General features: G+C 38.5%; 1 protein-coding gene across 8 annotated transcripts in view; it reads right to left on the bottom strand.

Annotated features, from left to right (window-relative positions):
- SLC10A7 (solute carrier family 10 member 7) overlaps positions 1 to 25,528 on the bottom strand; it is a 157,319-nt gene that overhangs the window by 50,864 nt on the left and 80,927 nt on the right. For 7 of the 8 annotated variants that reach the window (XR_008232727.1, XR_008232729.1, XR_008232731.1 and 4 more), the window contains one exon: positions 1,901 to 1,936. The exons of the other annotated variant lie outside the window; for it this stretch is intronic. Coding sequence is in view for 4 of the 7 variants with exons in the window: in XM_052772013.1 (XP_052627973.1) it covers positions 1,901 to 1,936 (36 nt within the window). In the remaining 3 variants the exon portion in view is untranslated. The remainder of the gene's footprint in view (positions 1 to 1,900; positions 1,937 to 25,528) is intronic. 8 annotated transcript variants of the gene reach the window in all.

Genomic DNA, 25,528 nt, shown 5'->3' on the forward strand with positions numbered 1-25,528 from the left:
ATATTTATATACCCCAAGAGAAGTCCTGCAGTTCTGGGCTTTGTGACAAAAAAAATGCAGCTTTTGTAACTCCCCCTATCCCCAGACTAGTTTTTTTATCACTCCAATGAAAAAATAATTTATGCGTGTGTTTTCGTCAAGAACAGCAGCTGCAAGTCATGTTACAAACTGTACAACAATTATTGTGCACTTCTCATACAAGTGTCTCCAGGGCTGGTAGGAAGAACAGAGGCATACACTTTGCCTTCCTGTTCTTGCACACATAAAGTTTTACCACCTCTTTTGAGAAGTAACAGTGAAAACTGCAATTCATAGGACAGAATAACGTGTTATCTGTCCATAAAGTCACCAAAGGAAAGATCTTTATCTTGCTTGAAAAGGTATGCACATCATTCCTTAACATTTCAATTTCTACAAAAAATATCCCTTTTGGCTATGTAGAGCACCAAAACTCAGTGAGGGATAGCAGCATGAAAGCTGCCAGTGAGCAAAAGTAAAAAGAGCTGAAGTTTCAGTCACTTAGAAACAAAGGCACAGGTCTCTGGATGAATGCCTGTGGAAGGAACATGTCCCATACAGGAGGGAAGAGGACAGGAAAACAGTGAGGCAAACCATCTGGAATCAATGTATTCAGTGCAAGAATAACAACACACCCATCTTTCTTAGAACAGTTATCTTTTTCAACCTACAGTAAGTCTATGGTCCCAGCTATATTAAGAAAGCTTTGCTGGTGTGTATTGATATATATGATATGGTCAAAGCAGTTCTTGTGTAAACATAGCTACATCAGATGAATTACAATTTGTTACAGTAAAATAAAAATCTCCCAACACAGCTTTACTGAAGCAGTAGTTGATAATGTTACAGCCACTCCCCCAGTACTATTTATCCCAGTTTAGTATACACTGCTGTATTTGTATACAGTACATATGCTGCTTAAGCATCCCTACTGTAAACAGTGTGCCACTTGCATGCCACTTACAAGTTGTTTCAAAATAACTTCACACTTACCCCCCTTTCCAGGGTGCTGCCTTACATACAACGCAATTAGTAAGATAAAATTAAAAGACAATATATACCTTTCCTAAAACCTCTGAAGTGCTTCAGCCTATTTCCCCGCTATTCACAAAGCCACCGTCCTCAGTAACTTGCACCATACCATACCATTTGTGCCAGCAAAACCTCCAGCACCAAGACTTCCTAACTGGCAAGGGACTTACTAAAGCACCACTACCCATTGTATGCTGACTAATATCCATACCTTTTTACAACATGAAGATAAAACTTGCTCTTTGCCCTTTTCTTCTACCACGAACTGTAAGGAACCAAGGCCCTGACTGAAGGCTAACGATTGAAAAAGAAATCTTGAACTAACAAGAATGAAGAGCATCACATTTAGTGATACACAGGGGCTCCAGTAATTTGTCTTGCTGCTGCTATCTCACTAACCTCTACCACAAAAATACCCATGGGCTTAGTTGCCCAAAAACGAGGCTGTGTTTATCTGAACAGTGCTCTCCCAATTGGCCTGACATCCATTTTGGATCAGTACGATCTTGTCCAGCTCTTGCATGTGAAAGCTCTCCAAGAGATCTCCTGAGTGATCATCTTACTTGGCAAGTGTTTGTATTTTATCCAGCCTGACTAATAGCATATGGTTTTGTAATTCTGCAAGAACAACAGGTTTTGGTCCTCTTAGAATGAAGTACAGGTAGTGTTTGCATTCATTGCAACACACTTTGATGCCCTTTCTGGGAGGCAGCTTATTTCAGATACTGACCAGAAAAATCTTCCTCATTATTTAAGCATTGTTAAATCACCCAAATTTATATCTTAAATATACTGTCCAACAGGTGCAAGATTACTGAGTAAAAAGAGATCTTAAGATCAAGATACTTACAAAAAGCAGAAGCAGAAGTGGAGTTATAACAATGCCCTGGAAGAAACAAACAAAGAAACAAAAAAGTCTGTTAGTCAGGGAAGCAGAATAGTCTCTCCTTACTTGTACCTTAGTGTACAGAAATACAAAAACATCATTCAACATCATAGAAATTAAATAACGAGAAGTTCAACTTTGCTCTTCACTGCGTATGTTCTTTAACATCTGTACACTGATCATTTTATAAACTATACTCAGTACAAAGTATCTTTTTTTACCTCTAGCTTCCCCCATTTTGCACCTAAGCCCCTCTATTCTAAAAGATCCGATATACAGAAATATAGATCATTTATTTTAAAAAACATATTAAAGCTCTCCTCTCACTGTGCTGTATCTTAACTTCACTAAGCTACTCCTCCTTAGGGGGAGACTTGTGATCAAGTCCCATGCTACCCAGTCCCAGGTCCTCTTCTGTGCAAAAGCCACATCAACCGTGATGAATTAGGTGTCGTGACTGTGTAATGTAAACTGATATTCCCGAAGGAAATGAGCTGAGATCTCAAAACTCATTTCACTTGATTAGACTTTGCATCTCACTGGTAGAAGGCAAGTCTTTCATCTAATTTAACCACACAGGACCACCTCAGCTTTCCACATCCCCCAGGCAGACGCAAGCAAAAAGATTTGTTGCCATCACTGACAAGGAACAGGTTTAAAGCTGATGATTGGACAAAACAGAGGATTTTAAGTTTCATGAGAGCAAATCTTAAAATGAGTTGTTTGGGTTGGGAGTTAACATGACATACATCAGTTTCATAGCTGCAAATAGCAATTCCCCATCATCCTTCCATCTGACTTCAATATTTTATTATTGCTCAATAAAATGATTCTATCATTTAATGCATGCTAATTCACAAAGCTTGGTCAGAACTTCTGTAAGCCAAGACTATTCTTCATTCAGATATGTCTCAAGAATAACTAGTCGTCCAGCTACTCACAAACTTTATTGTTTAAAGGACACAAGTCTAAAACTTGCTCACATCCATCTAAAAGGATCCTTATTTTCTGTTTGTTTTTATCTCCAAGTGAAAAACAATCGAATAAAAGAAGCTGTTGTCCCCTGCTTTTCATTTAACCTTGAGTGACACAGCTTTACTTCAATCTTTTGGAAGCTAATATAAAGAAAAACCTTATACGACTAGTTTTGTATTTGCTTTCTGGGTCCACAAAAAGTCATGGATCCAGACAGCCCATTAGGCACAGAGAGTTCCTATTGTGCTCTTAAAACAAAATGCAACAAGTAAATGCCACAAATGATAGCAGACAAGAAGGATTGAGGAGGCAACAGTTAAGCTGTGCGACTTGAAGGCTCTGCAGAATTTCAAAACATATTTTGAAATAAATAATACATGCCATATCTGACTGCCCCACAGCCTAGCTACCAATAATCATTTATCTTTTTGCAAATGTCACAACTGAGATAGATCATAAAAGAGTAGAAAGAGAAGAAGTAGAAGCAGTAAGAATTGCTTCAGGGAGTCACTCACTGTTTACAGGGAGGCCCAGACCAAAATGCAGGTAACAGTTATGAAGAAATATAGGTGTTCAAGCATACCAGCCGTAGAGGAAGAACCAAAAGTTGAAGAAGGGAGGAGGCGCCAAGAGCTGAACTGACACTTCCATACAGTAGCATCTATGATGCTTAGAACGGAGAACTCACAGTAAGATCTGTATAACGCAGATGCAACACAGTCACTTCATCACAACAACCAAACTCCAGCTTTTATGAACTACTACTAAGAATACGTGAGCCTGACTTTCCCCTTCTTCCCCTTTCCCCATTGACAACTACACTGCGCAGCTCAAATATTACCAAGTGCTTGAGTATTTCGTAAGTATTATGTAATTTGGGGGTGGCAGAACACCACTGCAACAGGGTTCCACCTTCAGACCTTCACATGAGCGAAGAGGAGCATGGATGGAGTGGGAAGTGATATGCCAAAACCATACTATACTCCAAATGAGCATTGAGTGTAGGGAGAAGAGAGCACACTGTCAGCTGGTGAGTACAGCCAGCTCTCCTCTACATCTGAAGGAACTCATTGATTCAGCACCATTAGTCATCTCTTACGTGCTTCGTGCCTCTGTATATAGCGCTTTTATACACTACAAAAAAAATGCAAAGGTAAAAAAAACAAACCAAAACAAACTTCCCCTTTAAATAAAGATGGTGCCCTTCCTCTTTAGGATGAGACCTGTGACTTGGTATATATTTGCTTTAGAAGCTTGGTGATATTAACAATACGGGCAACAGCCACTGCTAATTCAAAGCATGTCACAAAAGGAAACATCACCTCTGTGACAGTAACACTTCTTCACAATTCTTTAAGCGGAGAGGAAGAGAATCCTAGTATACATCATAAATAGATTACTGATTGAGCTTGTTGAAAATCCAGCATTCAAAAGGTCAATTCTAGCAATTCTTTACAAAATTTTTCTATTGAACCTGGTGATCTTAATAATAACAGAAGCAAGTTTCCTGTTGCCTCACCACAGAAAGGATTTACAAGGTTGAAGTTTCCCATTTGCAACACATACGCAATTCCTTGGGAAGCTAAACAATTATCTGACAGAACAGACAAGTTCATATTAAAAAATAGATGCTGTTGATGAATCAGAGTAATTTGATGTTAATGTTTTATTTTGATAAGGAACGCTGGTTTGAAAAACCACAGGAATTACATTAAAACCAAAGGGTTTTTTTCAGTCATTAGTGTTGTGGTGACTGTGATGGCTTACAGGTGCAAGCAAGGTGAGATTTGTTAGGGGAGGGAACCTTTGTTACCAGACCAACTGATGCAGTTGGTAAAGAACAAACTTTGGACACATAAAGCCCATTTATATGTTACCTGAAGACACTGATGTGCTTTTATGTGCAAAAGCCCTTCTCTTCAGGTTTCTGTTCCAGATTTGAAGAAGGGTTTATATGACTACAGTATATCTGTCTAACAAAAGGTATTACCTTTCCCTGCACACACTGCCTTGCTTCAACATGTTACCTCTTCATTAGAAACGTGCTCCTCAATATGCTCATAAGCATTATGTGATGTGTCTCAATTCATACCCACTAAAGAATAATATATAGAGCACATTAAGTCTAAAGCCTACTGATAGAAAATACAGACGACGATTCAGGTTTTGAAGGTAAAACCAAAATCTGGTTCATTTGGAATAAAGAAAAGGTGGAAGAAAACAATTAACTTTACACGGTCCAGCTCACGCCCTAGCAGAGGCTTCACAAAGACTAGCATATTCTGACACCGGCAGTGTGGCTGCTTTCTAAGACTACAACAGGCTGAAAAGCACAAAGGAAGCTAAAAATTAAAATAAAGACTATCGTTTGTAAGTCCATTGGACACTCACACCATCAGAGAGGAAAAAGTAACTAAATTTGACTATGCTTTTCGCTGCCTTGTTTCCCAGGCAAGTGCTGTCAAATACATAGTGTATGGAGATAAACAGATTGTAGATTAAGCACTTCCAGCAGAAGCTGAGCATCTGCCCTTGAGAATGGAAGGTCATTACACAGTTTTAGCATCTTCAAAGTTCGGGGGGAGTGTTAAGCTTTCCGACTGCTGCCCACAATGGAGTCAAAGTTGTAAAGTGACTGCTGTTTGCTATCAGCAGAAAAACTTTCAAGAAATCCATTTACACCTCTGATGTGAAAGACTGACTGGATATATTTCAATTATTTTAGTGGAAAGGGAAGAAAGATCTCAGCCTGACCTGAGACACTGATACAACATAGGAGCCTGAATAGTCAGATACCTGTAAACACATTTCTTTTAACAGTAAAGATCATGAAACATGTCTTAATTAAGAGAGTTTAAATATAGGTTTGTGTGTGCGAGTATGTGCGTAAACATACACTTTAACAGCAAGGACATACTTGGAGATCCATTTAATTGTTATTTGCCTTGTATAGATAAAGATGTTAAGAGGTCGTCTATAGGTTTCATCCAGTACAGCATTGCTGTAGAGCAGATATTAAAAGGTGATTATTCTCCGAAAGAATATGTAGAATCAATATATGTAACTGGCTGCCAAATCGGACAGCAAAAGGAAGTAGCATAATGGATTTGAAACTATGATGGCAAATCATTAAGAAAGAAATTATGCAAATAGTAAGAGGAAGGTGGGCACAGATCCAGAGGGACACATGGTAGAAGACGAGTAAGGATTATTGTAATGAGGCATGAAATACATGTGAACTTTCCTTCCTTTCCCTTTCCCACGAATTTCCCATGCAATTTTTCTTCATTCTTACAGGTCATCAGTATGATATGCACGTGGCAATTACTAGTGAAAAAAACCTTAACCAAAGTCGCATCTGATTTGTCTTAAGAAGTAGGGCTAGAAAGAAAAAAAAAAAAAAAAAAAGGTTGTGTAATCAAGGTTCTGAACAAATTTGCATTTTCTGAAATCAATTATCTACTCATGCTTACAGCTACAGATCTTCTTGAATGCTTCATCAGAGCAGGACACAAAAGGAGCAAAAGTGTAAGCAGCGTTATGTTATAAATTGAATAAAGGTTAGCAAAATGTCAACTGGGCAACATTTCCATTCCTACTGATAGGGTAAGGTGCAAGAAAAATGGCTATGAACTCTGGGTAATTTAATGAGAAAACAAGCACGAACGAGGACTGAAACTCAATCTTCATCTGTGTACAGCAGTATTTCTCATGCGGTTTTATTTCAAGAGTCACTGGCACTTTTTGGAAAAGAAAGAGCAAACAAAAAGACCCAGCCCCCCCCCCCCAACCCCCAAAACTGTGTGGTTTTTCTGATTACAACATGAGAGATAGACTTTACCCTGAAACACTTATTATTTCTATTTCTTCCTACATCTTTTGTTTCCTTGCTTTTGTGCTTGGAAGTGTGTTTTTAAAAAAAATTTTTTTTTTCCTTTTGTTTTCGACAAATTTGCAGACAACTTTATGGTTTTTTTACATTTCAGAAAGAGAACCCTGCCTCTGGAAAAGTACTTCTAGGTCTGAATTAGGTATGTTTGTGAGCAATAGACAGCTAGTACCAAAGTTCTGACAGAATACAGATAAACAGATGTTCTCAAAAAATCTGGTATCATCACAAAGGAAAAAAAGTGGGCTCTCCTAAAGGTCAAAAATCTTATTGTTCAGTGTTTTCAAGAACACGATAGAGATTGTAAAGACCACGACAGCACTCAAAGCCAACTCTCAGTCCATTCAAATGAAGGAGTACAAGACTTCCCCCTGCCCTCAGCCCACAGACTGGTCACAGCTCCACAATTCCACATTGCGACATGACACCTGTGCAAAATGTTGCTTATTACCTGCAATACCACATTATGCATCCTCTTGAATAAAATGATTTAAGGTATAGTCCCATGCCAAACTGCTTTGCAGTAATCTTAATTTTAGACATCATATAAAGAATGACTCCTACTGCTGAAACAGGGCTTTCACATACCTGGATAACCAGTCAAAATCCTCAGAAATGAGTTATGCATTAGTATTTGGATCAAGTGGCTGCAGGAGCCTATTTGAGACAACCTTTTTCTGGGTTCTTTAAACAGTTTTTAATATTTGTGTAAGCATGGCCATACAAACTATGCTGTTCATTTGTTCCTACTTAAAGACGACGTTGGAAATGACAAATTTTTGTTGAATGAAATGTTGAAATAGATTTTCACAATAAAACATATGTTTTCCCCCCTTTCAAACTTCCTGTCCATGTAAATGATGTAAATGCTTGGGTTTATCTCTTGCAATCTCAGAGATTAAGTTAGAACTGCACTTTCTGGTGTGCTTGTAATTTCAGTCATTGCCCCATGACGCAACTTCAATGTCCCTGTGTTGCTCCCCCATGGACATCACAGAAGCTCCTGACGCCAAATAATCACTTGCCTTTTGTTTTCCAATTTAATTATTTTCAAAATCATTTCAGGTGCAAAGTACAGGCCTTTAGAAGTCTCCTACCATATATCGCTTTCCTGTCAGCTACTCCAGTGATATTGCTGCTTCTGAGAAGGCTAATACGACTGTAGAACTTCAAAATAAAATATGTAATTTAGCTCTGTATTGTCCTGTTTTATATCAAATGACTGATCTGAATGCTAGGAAGAACAAAGGCTTATGAATTGATGGTTTTTAGGATGCTAAATACACCCATCCTCCCCATAATAAATAATAGGAAAAATCTGAAAAGATATTGAAAAGAGCATGAAGTTAAATTCACACATTTTTGTTAAATTCATAAACACTTTAAAACACCAAGGCAATGAACTACAATACAAAATTGAAAATACAATTCTACATAACCCCAATTCAACTATAATTATAAATAAGTACCATAACAATAGCTACAACTCATCCAATTAGGCCAATAACAACAAAACTGTAAAATTAGAAGCACTGTGTCAAAACGTCTTTTGTTTTATCAGAGGGGACAAAATAAACGAGATTTCATATCAGCTATGAGATTATGCATAGTACTTTGTGAATTGTTCCAGACATTGTACCATCTTTGCTCTGTTGTGTCAACCTAGTGGCCTCTACTGTGGGAAAGGAAATAAAAAAAAATAAATTAAAAAGCATACTGGGATCAGGTAATAGTAGAAATCAAAAGCATTTCCACTATTTATTAATAATTACTAATTGCAGATGTTCCCCTCACACACATTTTAAGCAAGTATGAAATCGAAATGGAATCAGAAGGAATGCAAGCAGCCAGAATTTGGTTCTTCCAACACAACAGAACCTAGAAACTAAGCAAGCGATCTGAACTACTGGCCATAACACTACTGCACTTGTCACAGACTGAGTGTAAAGAATAAAACCAAAAGGAGAAAGCAATTTTTTCAGTAAGGTTGAGGCATGAGGTTCCAGTATCAAATTGAGAGTTAAGCCAAGAGTATGAAAACAGTATTTCAGAAAGGTAAAACTCCATACAAGCCTAGTTTGCCTGGCTTCCCAGCAGAGGGCATCTTCAACACATTAGAAATTTTCTTCTTACACAGCAACAGAATAGTTCAGCACACAGTAGTAAGGACCCTGCAGTTTTAAAGCAACTATAAAAACTTCTCGGGTCTTCGCAGGTGATACTGGAATAGTATCTGGAATGATGCAGAAAATACGACAAAAGTCTGAATCAGAGTTGGAAACGAGTGCTTCCATCAAACATCCTGAAACCTCCTAACCTATATTAGCAATATTTTAAGAATAACTAATGAAATTCAGTTAGATGGGAGCTGTCTGGCAGAGTGTGGAATAGCTCTCTACAATAGGTGGGGGGGTGCTGCTGGGGAAACTGCTTCTGGCGATGCTTCCCGAGTGCTGCAGCCTCCTGTTACTGCAGCAGCTCTGCAGTGCTGTGTGTGACCAAAGGAGATTTTGGTGGGCCTTTGCTCAGGCGTCTGGAATGGGTCAAGCCATATTCCCCACTCAAACTTGTAACACCTTCCTGCAACTTTTTGTTGTGCCACTCTCTCTTGTGCAACAAGTTCAAGTCAGCTGTCTTGTTAACACCTTCAAGTGTATTCAATGATACCGCTGAGCCTGTAGCTCCAACTGTTTCCCATTTCCTCTTCAGTTGCTTTTGCTGACCACCATTCCTGGCCTCAAGATTTTCTTCCTCTCCTTTACGTCCCACCTCAGTGAGAATCTTTTAAAACTTCCTCATATGCACGATACTTTTCCTAATTCCAGCTCATTAACCACTGTCTGTTGCTATTCAAATTTATTTCTCATGCAGTGTCAGCAGAGAACAAGATCACTGTAATTCTGTATGTCAGCATAGGAACTGAATTTATACACTGCCATTAGGTGGGCCTTCCCTAGAGGAGGCATTAAAGGGAGAAAGGAACTTCTCAATCATCCACACCCATGCATTTTTCAGAGCGATCCCCTCGTCTTTGCAAAAATCACTTTGACACAATCCTGTAATTTCTACAATGCAGGCAGGTTCCCACACCGTACAGCATGACCTCAGTGAGACTGAGGAGGAAGGACGCACAGCTTGTAGGATTAGGGTGTCTGCAGGTGTAAGCATGGCCTTTTCTTGATAAAGAGTTTAATATAAGGATATAATAAACTTACAGTTACATGCTTCGGGGTGTGTGTTAAGTGCAAGGTATGTCAGTGCAGTGTTAAGGATGCATCACAATTTCTCCTTTGTTTTGTATGTAGAAAACAGAAATGCAGTAACATACACATTTTAGAAGAAAAGTTATTTCTCCATCTAATTTTTAAGTCTGTTTTCTTGCAGAAGAAAGTTACAAAGGATTTAAATTTCTCCTGGATTTGGATTTGTGTCAAGTAACCAGAAAATCCTAATTTTAATTACTAAGATGACATTACTATTACTAGCAAAACGTGCCAGCCGCAGCACCTCTGCTATCACAAAACCATTTGGCAATATGAAAGGATGGGCACACTAGATGGTGCTGTGGGACCTTCCAGGGAAAAGAACCTCCTTCTAAAACAGAAGTTGTTGTACTGTTAAATTAGCCACATAGTTGATTCCGTATTTTGAAACACATTAAAGAGTACTGAGTCACAACAAGAGAAACCAGAACCACAGAAATGGAAGGAATATGCTAAGCAAACATTCTGCTTTGACTGACACTGCTTTTTGGAATAGCTAAGTGCCCCTCTTTGACTGGAATGGTTTCTCATCTCTCCTTCCCAAAACAAGAGAAAGCAGTTTTTATGCTCTACACCAGTCTTAACTTTAAAGGGCTCTACATGTGAAGCAGAATTGAAACAGTGATGTCCGAAGTCAGAGATCCAACAGAACAAGGTCTCTACAAGCCTATTCTGTCCTTCCTTGTGAGCTGGACCTAATCACCCTCTAGCACTCAGTATTTTATTCTGTTAAACATTTTAAACAATATTTTAACACAATAACCCTTGAATAAACTAAACGGTGAATTAACTTTTCCTGCCATGATTATCAGTTGCGTGAAAGAAAACAGAAGCGTAAGGGAAAAATTACAGAAAACTAAGAGAAAAGCTGTAACAAATACTACAGAAATGAGCAGTTATAAGCAGTTATCAAAATTGATTCTACTTATTACTTTCTATAGCTTTCCTTGTAACTGAAAGCTATTTAAGTAGAACAGTTTCTGTATAAACACACCATCAATATATGAACCAAAGCACATTTCATTTTGTTAACCTAAATGCTATGTTTAAATAAACTGCTATCTCCCTCATTTTTCTTCAAGCCAAGAACCTCAAACAGTGCAGGTATGAAACACAATACAACCCCTCTTTGACACAGGGAAGAAAATAAAAACTTTATATAATGGGCAGGAGTGTTGTACCAATAAAAACCTATAAGAATTAATTATGAATCAGTAGTAGAAAAACAGTTTCTTAGCATTGCAAAGGTCTCTTGGTGACCTACTATTCAGAAATACTGCTTATATCACTGAAGTGCTGGCATAATTCTCATATTCACCCAAAACGTGGGTTTGGTCCGTGTATCCATGAAATGAGATACCACTCCCCCCGCACTCCCCAAATCAAACCAACAGCATAGTTTGTCTATAATTATTGTTATAGATAAATTAGCTTACATTGGTTTCGTCAGGAAAAGGTCTCATCAGCCAAGGTGCTAACTAGACTCTGTAAGGTGAGAAATGCCCTCCAAATCCCCTGGGGTAAATGATGCTCAGGACCCTTCAAGATCATTTCCAACTCTGCTGGAAAGTTAAACTATTAATAAATTACTTTGAGAACGAGCGAGCTCAGACATTCTCTTTTTCCCTTAGTCTAAGTGCCCTGACTTGTTTTACTAAAATGAATTACAAAGCTCATTCAATCTGTTTCCACTATTATTCCCAGATATGATTTCCTCTCAGAATTGAGTATTTCAAAGGCCAAACCCAACCAAAATGCACACATGCATGTGTGTGTGCGCACGCGTATACACAAACCCCCCAAAACCCAGCCCCCAATATGGTAATCTATATTGCTTGTGTTCTGTGCTGCCTGCCTGGCCCCAAGTCATCAATAATGAATAGAAATGTACAGCTACAGCAGTAGCCTGTGTCATGGGCTTGTCAGGGATTTTTGAAAAGGAACAAAAACACAGGTTTGCCATTTGATTGTGTCTTCTTTTGCAAACACAGGACAGACAAAATGAAGGGGTATTTAAAAAGGGGTAATATGATTAACCCTTTTCATACTAATTGACAGATTCTTCCACCATACAGAATGGAAAATTATTTGCTTGTAATGCAACCAGTATTCTCCTAGGCCTGGGTATTCAACAATAATGTTGATTCTGAGCACAGGGAGGGGAGGTTGCTTCTATTTTAAGATAATGAATACATACTCATGAGGAGTCAAATACCATGGTTTAAAAGGAGGGAGGAAAAAAACTGTTTTGTTTTCCTAGGAATCCAGCAAGTTCAGTCTCAAATAAAATTGTTCTTGAAGAAGAAACTTAATGCATGCAAATACATACACACATAGTCAATGAAAGCAATGGCATTATTAAAAAATATGACGGCATATATGCAGATCCTAATATATGAGTTAGACAACGTTCAAAAAAAGAGGTGGTTCTTGTATCCTTTCTTTTCAGTGTTCCCAAATACAGTTCTACAGACATTAGGACTGTAGTCTTACAGGAGTGATTATCTCACATTTTACAAACAGAACACACCAGCTGGTATACTACCAATCCACCCCCCGGGGAGGGTGGGTGGCAGACTACAAAATGTCTACAGGACACACACAAACTAAACTGATTGTAAACGCAAATCTTTCTTGCTTTCTACATCTGCATAAATTCCAGAGTAAGTCCTGCATTAACAAAATTAATTAATAAAAACATTAAGTTCCATAGTAACTTCTGTAGTAAATGAGTAAATATTCTCCACTTTGGAAGATGTAACTGAAGATGCAACCTTGTCTTCAAAAAGCCTGGAACTACATAATTTGTATTAGAAATGAAAGTATATAAGCACCTACTTTCAACTGGGCATTAAAAGCAAGACGTCTCAATTCGAATTAGGTTGCCGGGCCATCTTTTCTAGAAGCCAGCAGCAAATAAAAGCGCACGGTTTAAACACAACTGAGGAAAATCTTCACAAAGCAGCAATCGGTAATACGATTTAAAACAGCCTACTCTGTGTTCTGACCTAGTGTTATCTTGCGATAACTGTTTTTAATGGTTAGAATGGGATATTATAGTATTCAGCTGAACAGAACTGTGCATAAATCGCTGAACATTCATGGGTTGAATATGTTATTATGACTGTGAATAAGGAAAAAGGACCATAAACCACCTTTCTGTGGCAGATAATAAAATAACTGCCTCAAAAATTACAAGTACACACTATAGCAAACTAAGGTTAAAAAACCCAAACGACAGAAATGTGATTCTGTTTAAATTAACTGATTAAATTAAGGTCATTTACTTACAAAAGAAACTTTTTTATGTTTAAAGAGTTACCAAATTATTTATAGCAGAAAAGGTGTTTCTCAATTCTAACTCCAAATATACTTCAGCATGACTAGACTGATTATTATTCATTTTACCAATTCTAAACAAACACTAAAACCTGCTTCTTTTCTCCTACTGACATTTTTTTGGTTTTGCAAGTGCTCAGCCACCCCTTTTTTAGCCTACTGCCCCAACACAGTGTTGAGAGCATGAAACTTCTGCATTGTTTTGGATATCCCTGCGGAGTAGACAATCTGCTTAACAGACATTTTAACATGCTCAGTATGCACATCTGCAACAAGAAAATGCAGGGTTTTGTTCATATGCAGTAGAATGGGCCAAAACCTCTCTTCTTGTTATCAATGCCATACGAGTCTTGGAATATATTGTAAATTTTTTTTTTTAACCATCTGCTTCAAAGATGTTTTTTTTTTAATATGTTATTCACTAGATACAGATGTAGACCTCACATTCAAGACAAAAGAATGGTGCATTGTTCAATTGAATGCAATCACTCAAGTCACAGATGACCTACTAGGCCAAGGTATTGCTTAGAGCAGCCTGTCCCTCAGCACAGCATCCTAAATCGCTCATTCCACCTGCTAAAGAAACTGACAACCGCTTTGAAGCATGCAGGAAACTGGTTGAATCTACAGTGCTGTCACATCAAAAGAGCTCCATCTACACTGATTTTAAGCTGGCAGGTCCGAGAAACCTCACCTCCCTGAAACTCACCTCCACAAGACCATACTGCCTGGCTCACATCTACCATCTGCCCTTGCAAGGAGACAGGAGTGCCGCCTAGGAAGGCTCTCAGGCTGCCCAGCATTGCCCACATCACCCGAGCACAGGGAGAGGCAGGGTACTGCTGAGAGCTTGAGTGTGGCAACAAGCACCGAAGCCCATGTGCGCTGCAGTGAGCTTTTGTGGAGCGTCCTCTGACAAAGACGGCACGTCACGGTTTACCTGGGAACGGTAACGTCAGCGCGCTCCGGGCGTACTGGAGCAGGTAAGTTGTAGAAAGGTAAAAACCCAGGCAGAGGCAGCCCAAAGAACTGGTTAAAAAAAAAAAAGGGGGGGGGGGGAGAGAAAGAAAAAGGGGGGGGGGGGCAGCAAACAAAACTTGGCTTTGTACTTCAATTTCCTGTACAGGTTATGCTGCTCAAACTTGCTGTCAGAAGGAGCCTGCTTTTCCCCTGTCTGATATGAATACTGGTTTTGCATTTAAATCATCTGCCCTGAAATGTGGATCTTTGATTCAGTAACATAACAGAATATTTCCAGAGGGAGAAAATTGTTTCTGAAAACAAAACAGTCCTAGTCTAGCAGAGACTGCCTAGGCAGGAAAGGGAGCTGGCATGTGAGACTGGAACCAAATGAAGAGAAAATATTTCCCTCACAGCCCCCACAAGAAAGGCTTTTTTTGATTTGAGCTCCCAAGAGCACAAATGGCAAGACAGTATTAACCTGGAAGGTGTTACCTACTTTACAGGAGGTAAAACAAGGGAACAACTAAAAGATGTTATCCAAGATTTCTACCTTCCCTTTTTCAGGGCAAGAGTCTTCAGTCGACTCTGTCCTCAGGGAAACCCAGCTCCCTGGCTAGCTCCTTTCTGACTCCTCCTCAGGCTTTGCCCCAGCTCTCCCCAAAGAACTACTGCAAAGCTGGCAGTTCACAGTACGGGACTAGGCCATTTGTGTACTTAAATTTCCAAAGGCCCCAGTACTCTGTATCCAGAATAATTCTCATTCTACAAGTAGAATACATTCCTTTTAAAAGTGAAATCCCTTGTAATTACTCAGTTAAATGACATGCCACAGACATTTCACAGAACCTCATTAGCTGAAGAGACAAAACATATCCCTAAGGCCCTTAATTTTTACTGAGAATTTCTAGGATTTTCTAACCAACAAGAGATTTGCTTGTGTCTATTTTGTGTGCCTAACACTTTTCATAAACTGTTTCACCTGGCGGGTGGCAGACAGGACTTCTGTGGAGAACTTGTACAATAAGTAAATCACCTGCTATCTCTATCCTGAACATGGGAATTGCAGAGAGAGCAGCAAGATTTAACCCACCCTAAGATTAACAACTGACCTGATTTTCAACACAGTTCTCAGGCGCACTGTTTGCCTCATTGATCTAACAAAATCAAGATATGCAACCTAATTATCAGCATTACACATCATTGCAACCTACCAGCTGTAACCATTTTGAAAATTACAAAAAACAACCCATCATCCAACTCAGTATTAGCTGTTAATAACTAATAATTACCCATTACAGGGCAGTTTTAATACCCATAACATGCCAGGGTTAAATAGCCTCAGCTTGGTGTTAAATACAGACTCTGCTCACATTCTGCAAATGATACTTTACAAGTGAGAAATAAAACAGCTCCTGGCTGCCTAGGTCCGAAAAGTATGTTTCATCAGAGAAGGGATCCTTACTCACCAGTTTACTCACTACCAGTTCATTATCAGCTCTTTTCGTTCTAAGTGTAATTTCTATGTGAAAAAGACTCAATTTCCTACTTTTTTTCCTGAAGTTTTGCTGCATATTCTCTCACAGGCAATAGTATAAAAAACGAACTGCTTTGGTTATTTACAATTACACATAACTGTTTCTTTTACCTATAAAGCAATTACAGGCAATGCAAATAACCTGCACATAACGCACATTAGTGTAACACTGCAGGGGGCAAATCAAGGCCCTATTATTAAAAGGCAACAATGCCATCATCCTTCTCATTTCTGGGTCAGACACAAAGGACATCAGCCTAGCTCATACACAGAGCAGAAATAACCATCCTGTAGGCTAAATGTAACAACAACTTGGGATGGTCATTCCCAATATTAGTGCTGTAAATGAGCTGCAAGCTATCTAAAGACTTTAAAACTGTTTTTTTAACCACGCTGTTTTACTGAGAAGGTACATAAACTAAAGAGTTCCAGGATCAGTTTGCCAGATGCCTACTACAACTTTCCACACACAGACACACACACACACAAAAAAAAAAGAAGAGTGATCTAAAACTGCTGGGTTATTTTTTATATATCTTATATAAGAGTTTTTTTAAATGTAAATATTATATTTAAATTAGCATTTCTGGTTTGCCTACAATCAAAAGCCTCCAACATCAACAAATCATGACAACAAGGTGGCCTAGCAACCTAGACAGACAGACACAGGAAGTTCAGTCAGTCAGTAATAAAAAGCTTTGGCTGTCTGGCTTCAGGGAGAAGAAAATTGCTTGGATGATCACTTCAGTACTCTACTAGGTGATGCACTATTTTATTCTTTCTGATAGCTGCAGTTTAAAAGAACTCAAAACAGGAAAATGTACATGTAAAGGCTGAGCAAAGATGTGGACTGAAGCTTTATGTTGTTTGGTTTCAGATTCACACTTTTGATAGAGCCTAGGGAGCCAGAGAGAGAAGAAAGGAAACTGTCCCCAAGCGCCTGACAGTAGCAAAAGTGAAAACAGCTGCTTAACTTGCAAGCTACCTGTAGAGTGGGTCTAGGAGCAAGAGGCTCTGCTGCGGGGGACACACACAGCCTTTGCGATGTTAGCGTGTCACTGCAGTGTACTTGCCAGCAAAACAAAACGTATTTATCAAGTCACAGTCACAATTAAATTTCTCATCATGATTCACCGTGATACAAGAAAATGCACTGAACTCGCCAGCAACTCTGTGGTACGTTTACATTGCTGCTCATTGTGGGCCCAAGCCTGAAAGTGCTGAGCATTTACAGCTCCTCCCAGAAAAAGAAGGCATTCTGCACCTTGCAGAAAGGTTTGTTTTACAAAAGAGGTGGTGTCAGAGCTGAAGATTGTTTCTCCATCCTTCTTCACTCTAATTCTATCTAGGCAGTTACAGTGCTACACTCTATGCTATTGAGAAGCTTTAAATTCTTCTGTCAACGTGATTGGCTTTTCTCCTCCCCAGCCTTCTCAAGGCTCTTTCCTTTCTGTTCCTCTCTTCTCTTTCTTTTTATCCCCTCCTCAAATCTTTTCCAAAAAGTTTAAAAGTATAATCCTCCAAAGAGCTGACTTCCAAGCATACCTAACATGTAAGCCTATACCCAGCAGGAACTCTGAGGCTCTCTGCATTTTCTTGTCATAGATATGTTTTTTGAAGAACTCTTACTCAATGATGAAACCAAGAAACACCTTCTAACTTCATTACTAGTATGAACATTGAAAAAACTCCAAACATTAGCTTGTCTTCAGTCCCTCACTGACTACTCGCTCAGACCCTGAGCTGCAATGACAATTGGCAAACAAATCGGATTTGGTCATTTATCCAGCAAGCACAGAGCATCAAGATGAACATTTCCAGATTTGACAAGTAATTGCTGTATTAAATACCGTAAATGTACATTTCTCAGAAGCTGATGGCCCATCCGTGGAATACTTATTACTAGCAGCAATAACCATTCTGGATAAGCGACTATTCTCTTCCAAGGATAATAGCATCTGCTTACATAAAGGGATATTTTTGGCACATTCTCAAGGTCTTCTTTCTTCTGCCCTGCTGTCAGAACTCTAATCAGGTATGCATGGCACCTACAGTGCTCCTGCATACTCCAGGTAATTAGCCTTTCCACTAATCAGAGAGCATCTCTCATCACTGCAAACGTACAGTACGCTGCTTGTGCCTTAACCCTCAGGTTTCCTTTGCTCATTTCTTAAAGAATTGACTGAACGCTGGTTACCTTGAACTACTCTTTCAATGCACACCATTTAGAGCTTTCCAAATAAAATCATTTCTGAGCATTTTGCTGGGAGCTGAATTTAAAGACATGAATTATCGATGTTTCAGCTAAAATTTATCCCTGATCTTTCCCTTCTCTTCTAATAGTTAAGAAAATAAAAGCTCACAATGTGTTTCCTTGTGACCATCTTCACATGCCTCTCTGCTTGAAAAATTGATCACCTTAGATAAAAACTAATTTACACCTGTGATTTATTAAGACAAGAAACTCGTGTTTAAAGGGAAAAAGGCTGCAGTAAGTGTCTATGCTCTGACAAATGACAAAAAATACAGCTGATTTAACAAATGAGTGCTCAATCAATGATGCACTGAGGCACATGACAAAGGGAAGTCAAAATCCATTACATTCAAGAACCCCCTTTAAATTCCACTTCAGTGCACTGACCCTGTTGCTCAATGCTAAAGACTTTACAAGGTTTTCGGAAACATTTAGAAGAGCTTTTGTTTTGGCATTCACTCAGCTGCACCTCACAATTAACACTGCCAGACTCCTTTCTAATCAATTATTCATTAAGATTACTAGCATATCTTTTGAGCGCCTTAACTTCACATCAGAAGTGTGCGAGGGATGACACATGCATGTGTACTTTACAGAATAAAAGGCAGACTCTAAGCAGGTTTTAACGCTAAATGAGAACAAGGCTAAAAGAAGCGAAATCAACACTTCTAGTCAAAGTTGAGCTTCAGGCGAGCTGCAGGCAGTGCACAGCATGAGAGAATTTGGCTCCAGAAAGTGCCCATGTGTTGACAGCTGAATAAGAGTTTGAAGGCTTAATAGTAAGAAATGTTCCATCAATGATAATGTTACACATTACTTACTCAGTTAACTACTCATCTTCTGCAGCCCTGACAGCTAATGATGCAAACCCCATTCGATAGAAGTTTTACCATTCGCTATACAAACCTGTTTATTGCAGTTACCACGGCTAATATTTTTTCCAGTCAAAGAAAAAGAGGGAAATAATTTTCAGGAAATAACTATGAAACACGACTGTGTGGAGAAATTAAGAATGCAGAAAAACTCGAAAAGCTGCTCAAACTATAGAAAAAAATACAAATTAATTTGAGCCTATTTCTACAAATCTAATAATATATGTACAAGATAAATTATTATCAATTTATTTTATGGTAGAACCTACTCTATTAAACACAGTGTGTTGGCGGCAAAGGATATTTGACCCCTTAACATTAAGACATCTAACTTAAACATACAGGTTAGGAGGGCGGAGTATTTAAACTCCATCAGAAATCTTACTTGGGCACTGAAGTCAGATGGTGTAAATGCTTCTCCCCACAGCGTACAGAAGACCCCCATTACCATAGAATCGTTTAAGTTGGAAAAGACCTTTAAGACCTTCAACATCATCGAGTCCAACCGTCAAGCTGAGTTATGAAGTTTTCAGTCCTAGCTTGTATCCACCTGTTTTACCTGGGTCAGAACAAACAGCCAACTAGGGCACTAGGCAAGATGAGCCTACCTAGTGTAACACATTCAGGGTGTGCAGAAGCACTGATTCTGCAAGACCTAGGTACAGAGTTGGCTAGGGGGTTTTGTGTTCAGCTGCGTCCCAGCTAGCATTACGCAATGTACGTCCATGCATAGATCTTTAGACAAATATGGCCTAATTGCCTAGCATTTATGCATTTTCTAAACATCACAGCATGAGCAAAGTCTAAAGAAAACAATAAAAGAAAAGAAAGAATAAAGTTACCAAAGACGATCAAAGGGTAGAGCCATTAACTGTTCAAGTGCCTTCAGTGCTACCAGAGTAGAAATGAGTTTCCTGAATCTGAAGTTGCATTCGATAAAATCTCATAATCTCTCTAAATGTGAGCAAGTCTGTAGCTGTCAAATAACGTCAGTAAAATGACAATAGTGCCTAATGTTCCTCTATTCTGCATGCCCACAGCTGCTGCCATCTTGACTGAGAACACCACCTCTGTGTTTAGTTTCTACACATAGTGATGAGCACTTGTCTCAACAGGTCATTTACCAAATGATGGATATCATGTTCTGGTACTTGTTTTTACATTATAGAACCAATAAAAAAAAAAATTCATCAGCAGTTGGAAGCAAGAAAAATTTACTCTGAAAAGTTTTACCTACTGTGACTTTGCAGAGCATACAGAAAGGTACTAGTGCATACTTAAAATGACAACTGTATTTCTGAACTAATATTCACTATGTCACATGCTGTAAATATCTGCAAAAAGTCTCAGTGTATCAAGAAGTATGCTTGAAATCTTGACAGCAAAAGAACTTAACTGTTATCGGACCAGCATTACTGTCCCCAAGCCAACAACAAAGAGATTTAAATTATCCTTGGAAAAACCAACACTTTACAGAATTATTTAACTGTTCAGTTCATTTTGAATGTACTTCAGAAATAGAGGTAAACAATTAAAAGACAAATCCAGCCCTGGAATTACTATTCGGGGCTCTTACTGGAGTCAGTAGGCACCATTCATATATAGCTACAGGCAAACAAATGAAAATTATGTTTCACTGTTGTGACGTTCCAGCTTTACACCACCGTAAATACACTGATTCCAATGGATTTACAATAGGTTTGAATTAGAATCATGGAGTGCTGAAGTTAGCCCCGTCACCAACTATACCAGTCTACCAGTTACGAATTCACCATGGTTCCCATGATTGGGACTGTACACAATACCAGTTTTTAAAATGTCTCTTGTTCCTGTTAAAATTCCAGTGATTTCATAGGTTTTGGCTACTCAGAAATAATCATTTCAAGCAGAAATAAAGTATTACGATATCTCCCAGCAAACAGACTAGTATTCCAGTTGAGGTACAATCTAAACCCTGAGAGGATTTCCTTTACTATCCTGATTTGTTCAAATGATTCAGAGGTAGCACTCAACAGTAGTATTACACTTGCACAAGTTATCTCTGCTTTTCAAAGAGAAAATAATCACTTAGATTTGTAGGTAAATTCCATGTTCCTTCATGAATCTTCACAGCAATACATGGCAGACTGTACAGTATTATGATCAAATATACAGTATCCTATAGAAAAAAAAAAAAAGAGAACAAGACAGAAAAAAAATCCTCATAAAAGCATTATCAATATTCTGTTTAGCATCAGAGGCCCAAACACAAACTACAGCTCTGCAATGGAAAGCAACGAACTGACAGTCCTTTTGGACTGTTGTGTGTCATTTATTTATGCTGTAACACAGAGGTCTATTTCAATGATCAGTTTTACAAATGTTCATTGTCGAGCTCACCATCATCTGTAAAACAGATCAAATGGTACCACTAAACACACCCTCACTCTGTTTATAACTGTGTATGTAACCCTGTCCTCAGGGTGTATATGAGCAATGTTTAAAAGAAAGCAATATGCACAGCTGATCAGACCAGCAGCTGATCAGTATTTAATCACTAAATCCAATAAGGAAACAAATGAGGCAGAGCACAGGGGTAGAAAACAAAGGTAGATGGAAAACGTTAAACGAGCCACCAATTTATGGAAGATAAAAACACTCTCAGAAACAATTTACAAAACAATTTTCTTTTTACACATTTAATAAACATTCTGTCAGAGTAAACGAAATCTCAGAAGCTGGAAGTTTAAAAAAATCAATTAAAATGAAGTCACAGGGAATGGTGGGGAATTGTTCCTGGCAGTTATTTGATATAGTATGGTTAATATTTCTAGTCAGGCAAATTAACAGTTTTGCTGCCGTAGACTTGCACTTGCACAATGCATAACCTCTGAGGGTTTGCTCTAAAATTTACAGAAATATTTGCATAAATATTTTTATATAGCTACATTTTAGATGTACAGTAACAGTCATTTACTCTACAAACTTTTATAAAGAGGAATTCCACACTGCTAAAACCAGCTGAAAAGAATGTCTGCATCTAAAAAAGTAACAAAATACACAATTCATTCCATGGCGTCCCATTTCACTCATAAAGAATACTCTGAAAGCTCTTTGATAAAAACCTGTTTCTCTAGCCATCTGTATCAATAGATAAGCTTTTCTTTAATACTATTCTACTGTATAATTTGTATTGTGCCACACTCATATTGATTGAAGAAAATTCAAGCAAGGCAGTGTCAGTTTCTGTTTCTACAGGGAAACCACTGAGCTGAACAGTGAGGCACGTAAGGTCAAATCAGGATTCAACTTGCTGTGTTACTACCTTAAAATTACACAGGGCTAGGGAAGAAAACAATGGTAGGCTTTACAGACACAGTATAAATACCAGGAATTAAACTTTTTATTTTCATTATCCTATTAATGAATAACAACATAAATTAAGGTTTTTACTTTCCATACCCTTTCATGTATTAAGTCATTGAAATTTGCAAGCAAAAGCTGTATTTTCTTCATATGCTTCAAGCCAAACTTTGCTTTCTCTTCTGTGCTCTCAAGCGTGGCCACAGAACGAAGTTCAAGTTTATTTAGTTTACCAGCTTATCTCGACATTCTGCTTAGCAGAAGCTGCTGTTCCTCAGCTTCTGCAGCTCATGTTTGCATTAGACATTTACCCACCTGGACTTCAGGTGCAGGAAGGAAGCAAGCAAGCATTTAATCTTTATCACAGTGTGCTTTGCAAACACATTTCATTTCACATGGATGGTGAAAGTACGGATAGGCAAACTGATGCAACCTTGCCTTGTTCAGAGGAATGAGAAGGGAAACACAAGTGTTTAACATGCAGAGTTCACTTTCATTTATGTTTGACCTGTACAAGCTGAACCACTTATTCTCAGCTGTCATGGGTCCCTGCCTGCATATACCAGAAAGTGGAATACAGACTACCTCTAGCCTAGGCGTTCAGACACCCGAGTGGGTCAGCAAGAAGTGGGAGTCTTAGTCCTGCCCAGTCTTCAGAAAATAAGACTCCTCCTATGCTGAACCTTGGGCCCTTGAAGCCACAGCTCTACTGCGATGCTTGGGCATCCCTTCATCCCAGTTTTTAACCTGACTGCATACATGCTAGTTACCTACTCTTCTGGATCAAAATGCTGTGCTAATATCATACTAAAGGGTTTGCCCATATTTCCTGAACCGGGCACTGCCTATCAGTGACGCTATTCCCTTAACCTGCAAGTATCTCGAATTACATACAAGTTTATGACACGTAACTCGGAGCTAATCAACACCAGCAAACAACTGAAAAGCTTCCTTCCTCAGTGTAGTACTGTATCATACGTTTGCTTACACACATTCAGGCTTTCAAGTTCTAACATAATGTTATGGAAATTGAGCTAACAAAACAATGATACAAGAAGGGAAATATATCAATAAAAACAGTTGTATTTGAACTAAAGAATGTGCAGACTAAAGAACCTTTATGTTGGCATGTGGTATTTCATGTAAGTCATCCTCTCTTTCCCCTCCACAGATCACACAAGATATTTATGCAAGTCCTGTTAGCACATACATGCTGAAAATAGTGAGCACATACTGAAAGGATCAGCAATGATTTTTAATAAGCACTGCGCTTAATTATTTCTTTTTTTTTTAGTGACTGCTAAATGAAAAAAAAAACAAAACTATTATCTCAGCTTGCTTATAGTGCCTCAGAAAAACTAAATGAGCATAAAACTGAAAGGCACCTCCCATCCCAACAACAGTAAGAAGAATGTCAGAAGTAATGCAATTAAAAGAGGATCCACCTATTGAAATAAAACCATCTCTGAACTAGTTAACTTTGACTTAAAAGAGCAAAATAATTTAGTAGAGAACAATGCACACTTGCTAACCTTTCGTACCATCTTAACAGGTGGCAGTACATTTTTCTTTGATGTTTGTAGTGAAGTGAGATTCAAAGAGCCTGTTTAGTTATTCTTTGTTACATTTGTATTCCCCTCTTCTATCAATAGCTACATTAAAAAAACCCAAAAGACACCCCCCCCCCCCCATATTTTTAACCTTATGAGATAAACCTGTCAAACAGTGCACACAGGCATTTCTGTAAGCACACACAGGCATCTTGCAACTTTTTTTTTTTTAAAGGTAGAATTGAAATTACATGCTTTTGACTACTGAAAGACACTGTTTTGCACAGAAGTTTTGTTTGCAAAATCAAGATATACAGCTGAAATTATCAGAAGGGATATATTTAAAGCAACAAAGGGAAAAAGCAGAGGAAGGACAGGTTACATATATAAGCCTTTGCCCAAACAGTTCCAGTCTGTTCCTTATCCCAAAAGCAAAGCTTTGGACCAGTCTCCTGAAGGGAATGGTCTCCTCAGTGAATGACAGTTCTACGTGCAAACAAATGCAAGGTTTTTTGATGCCCATCTCAAACCAGGCATTAAAGCTATGCCTTGTTCCTGCAAGTAGTATTTTTTATTTTTGAAGACTTGCATTCAAAGAGCTATTTGTTTTTGATTTGGTGTGTGAGCCATTGAGATACCAATGCCCTACTATTTCAATAAAATACTCAAAGTACTAGCTAGTAAGCACAGTCAACATACGGAGAAATGGCAGAACCTTCTGATGAAACCTAATAGAAGAACACTCACCCCAGACAATTCTTTCCTTAAAACCATTTATCCTTTACAACCGGATGCATGTATGTGGGTTGAAGAGAAAACAGGACAAGTTCACAGAAGATAAACTTGTCGAAATTTATTACATATGCAGAAATTATAACTAGCTCAGGATATAGAGAGCTGGAAAGTGTGAGAACTTTAAAGGAAAGTGTCCTATATGAATTTCCTGAACTTTAAATACAGTGTTCCTTAAATATCTGCTCTTGGCCACTGATAAAGCATATTTGGTCAGTCCCAGTATGGCAGATTTTATGTTTGCTGCAATACAGTCTCAGCCATCCATGTATAAACTTATTTTCATCAAAAGAATATATTCTTTGTTTCCACCCAGACTCATAATACAACCAAGCAGCCACAGAATCTCTCTGTTGTTTTATTACCTACACACTAGGAGAATTTTAGAAATTAAGAAGACAGATTAATTACACTGTACAATTTAATTAAATCTTTGAAGAATAATGGATCCAACAGAAAGCTCCCTAATAATCTGCAGATAGAGCTATGAAAGAACAGTGAGTTCAAAAAATAGGCTAAAAGGCTAAAGTGGCACAAAAACTCCCTTTCCACTTAAGTTATCTTCTGAGTAACTCAGGCACAGAATCTGGAAATAAATACCTCCACAGTACAAGCCTTGCTGAACAGATCTGCAGCTACAACCTCCAAGACCACTCGGTCAGTCTGAATATTATTTGAGATGTGTCATCTCTGTTAGCAATTAGATGCTTTCTGCCGATCCGCTGCCTCAGCCCAGTGCATCAGCTTCTTACACACACAGCTACGACACTATAACGGACACTGCTCTCTTTCTGAGTGAACATTTCCAGGCTACAGAGA

Source organism: Harpia harpyja, chromosome 2 (genome assembly GCF_026419915.1).
Source record: "Harpia harpyja isolate bHarHar1 chromosome 2, bHarHar1 primary haplotype, whole genome shotgun sequence".
NCBI lineage: Eukaryota > Metazoa > Chordata > Aves > Accipitriformes > Accipitridae > Harpia > Harpia harpyja.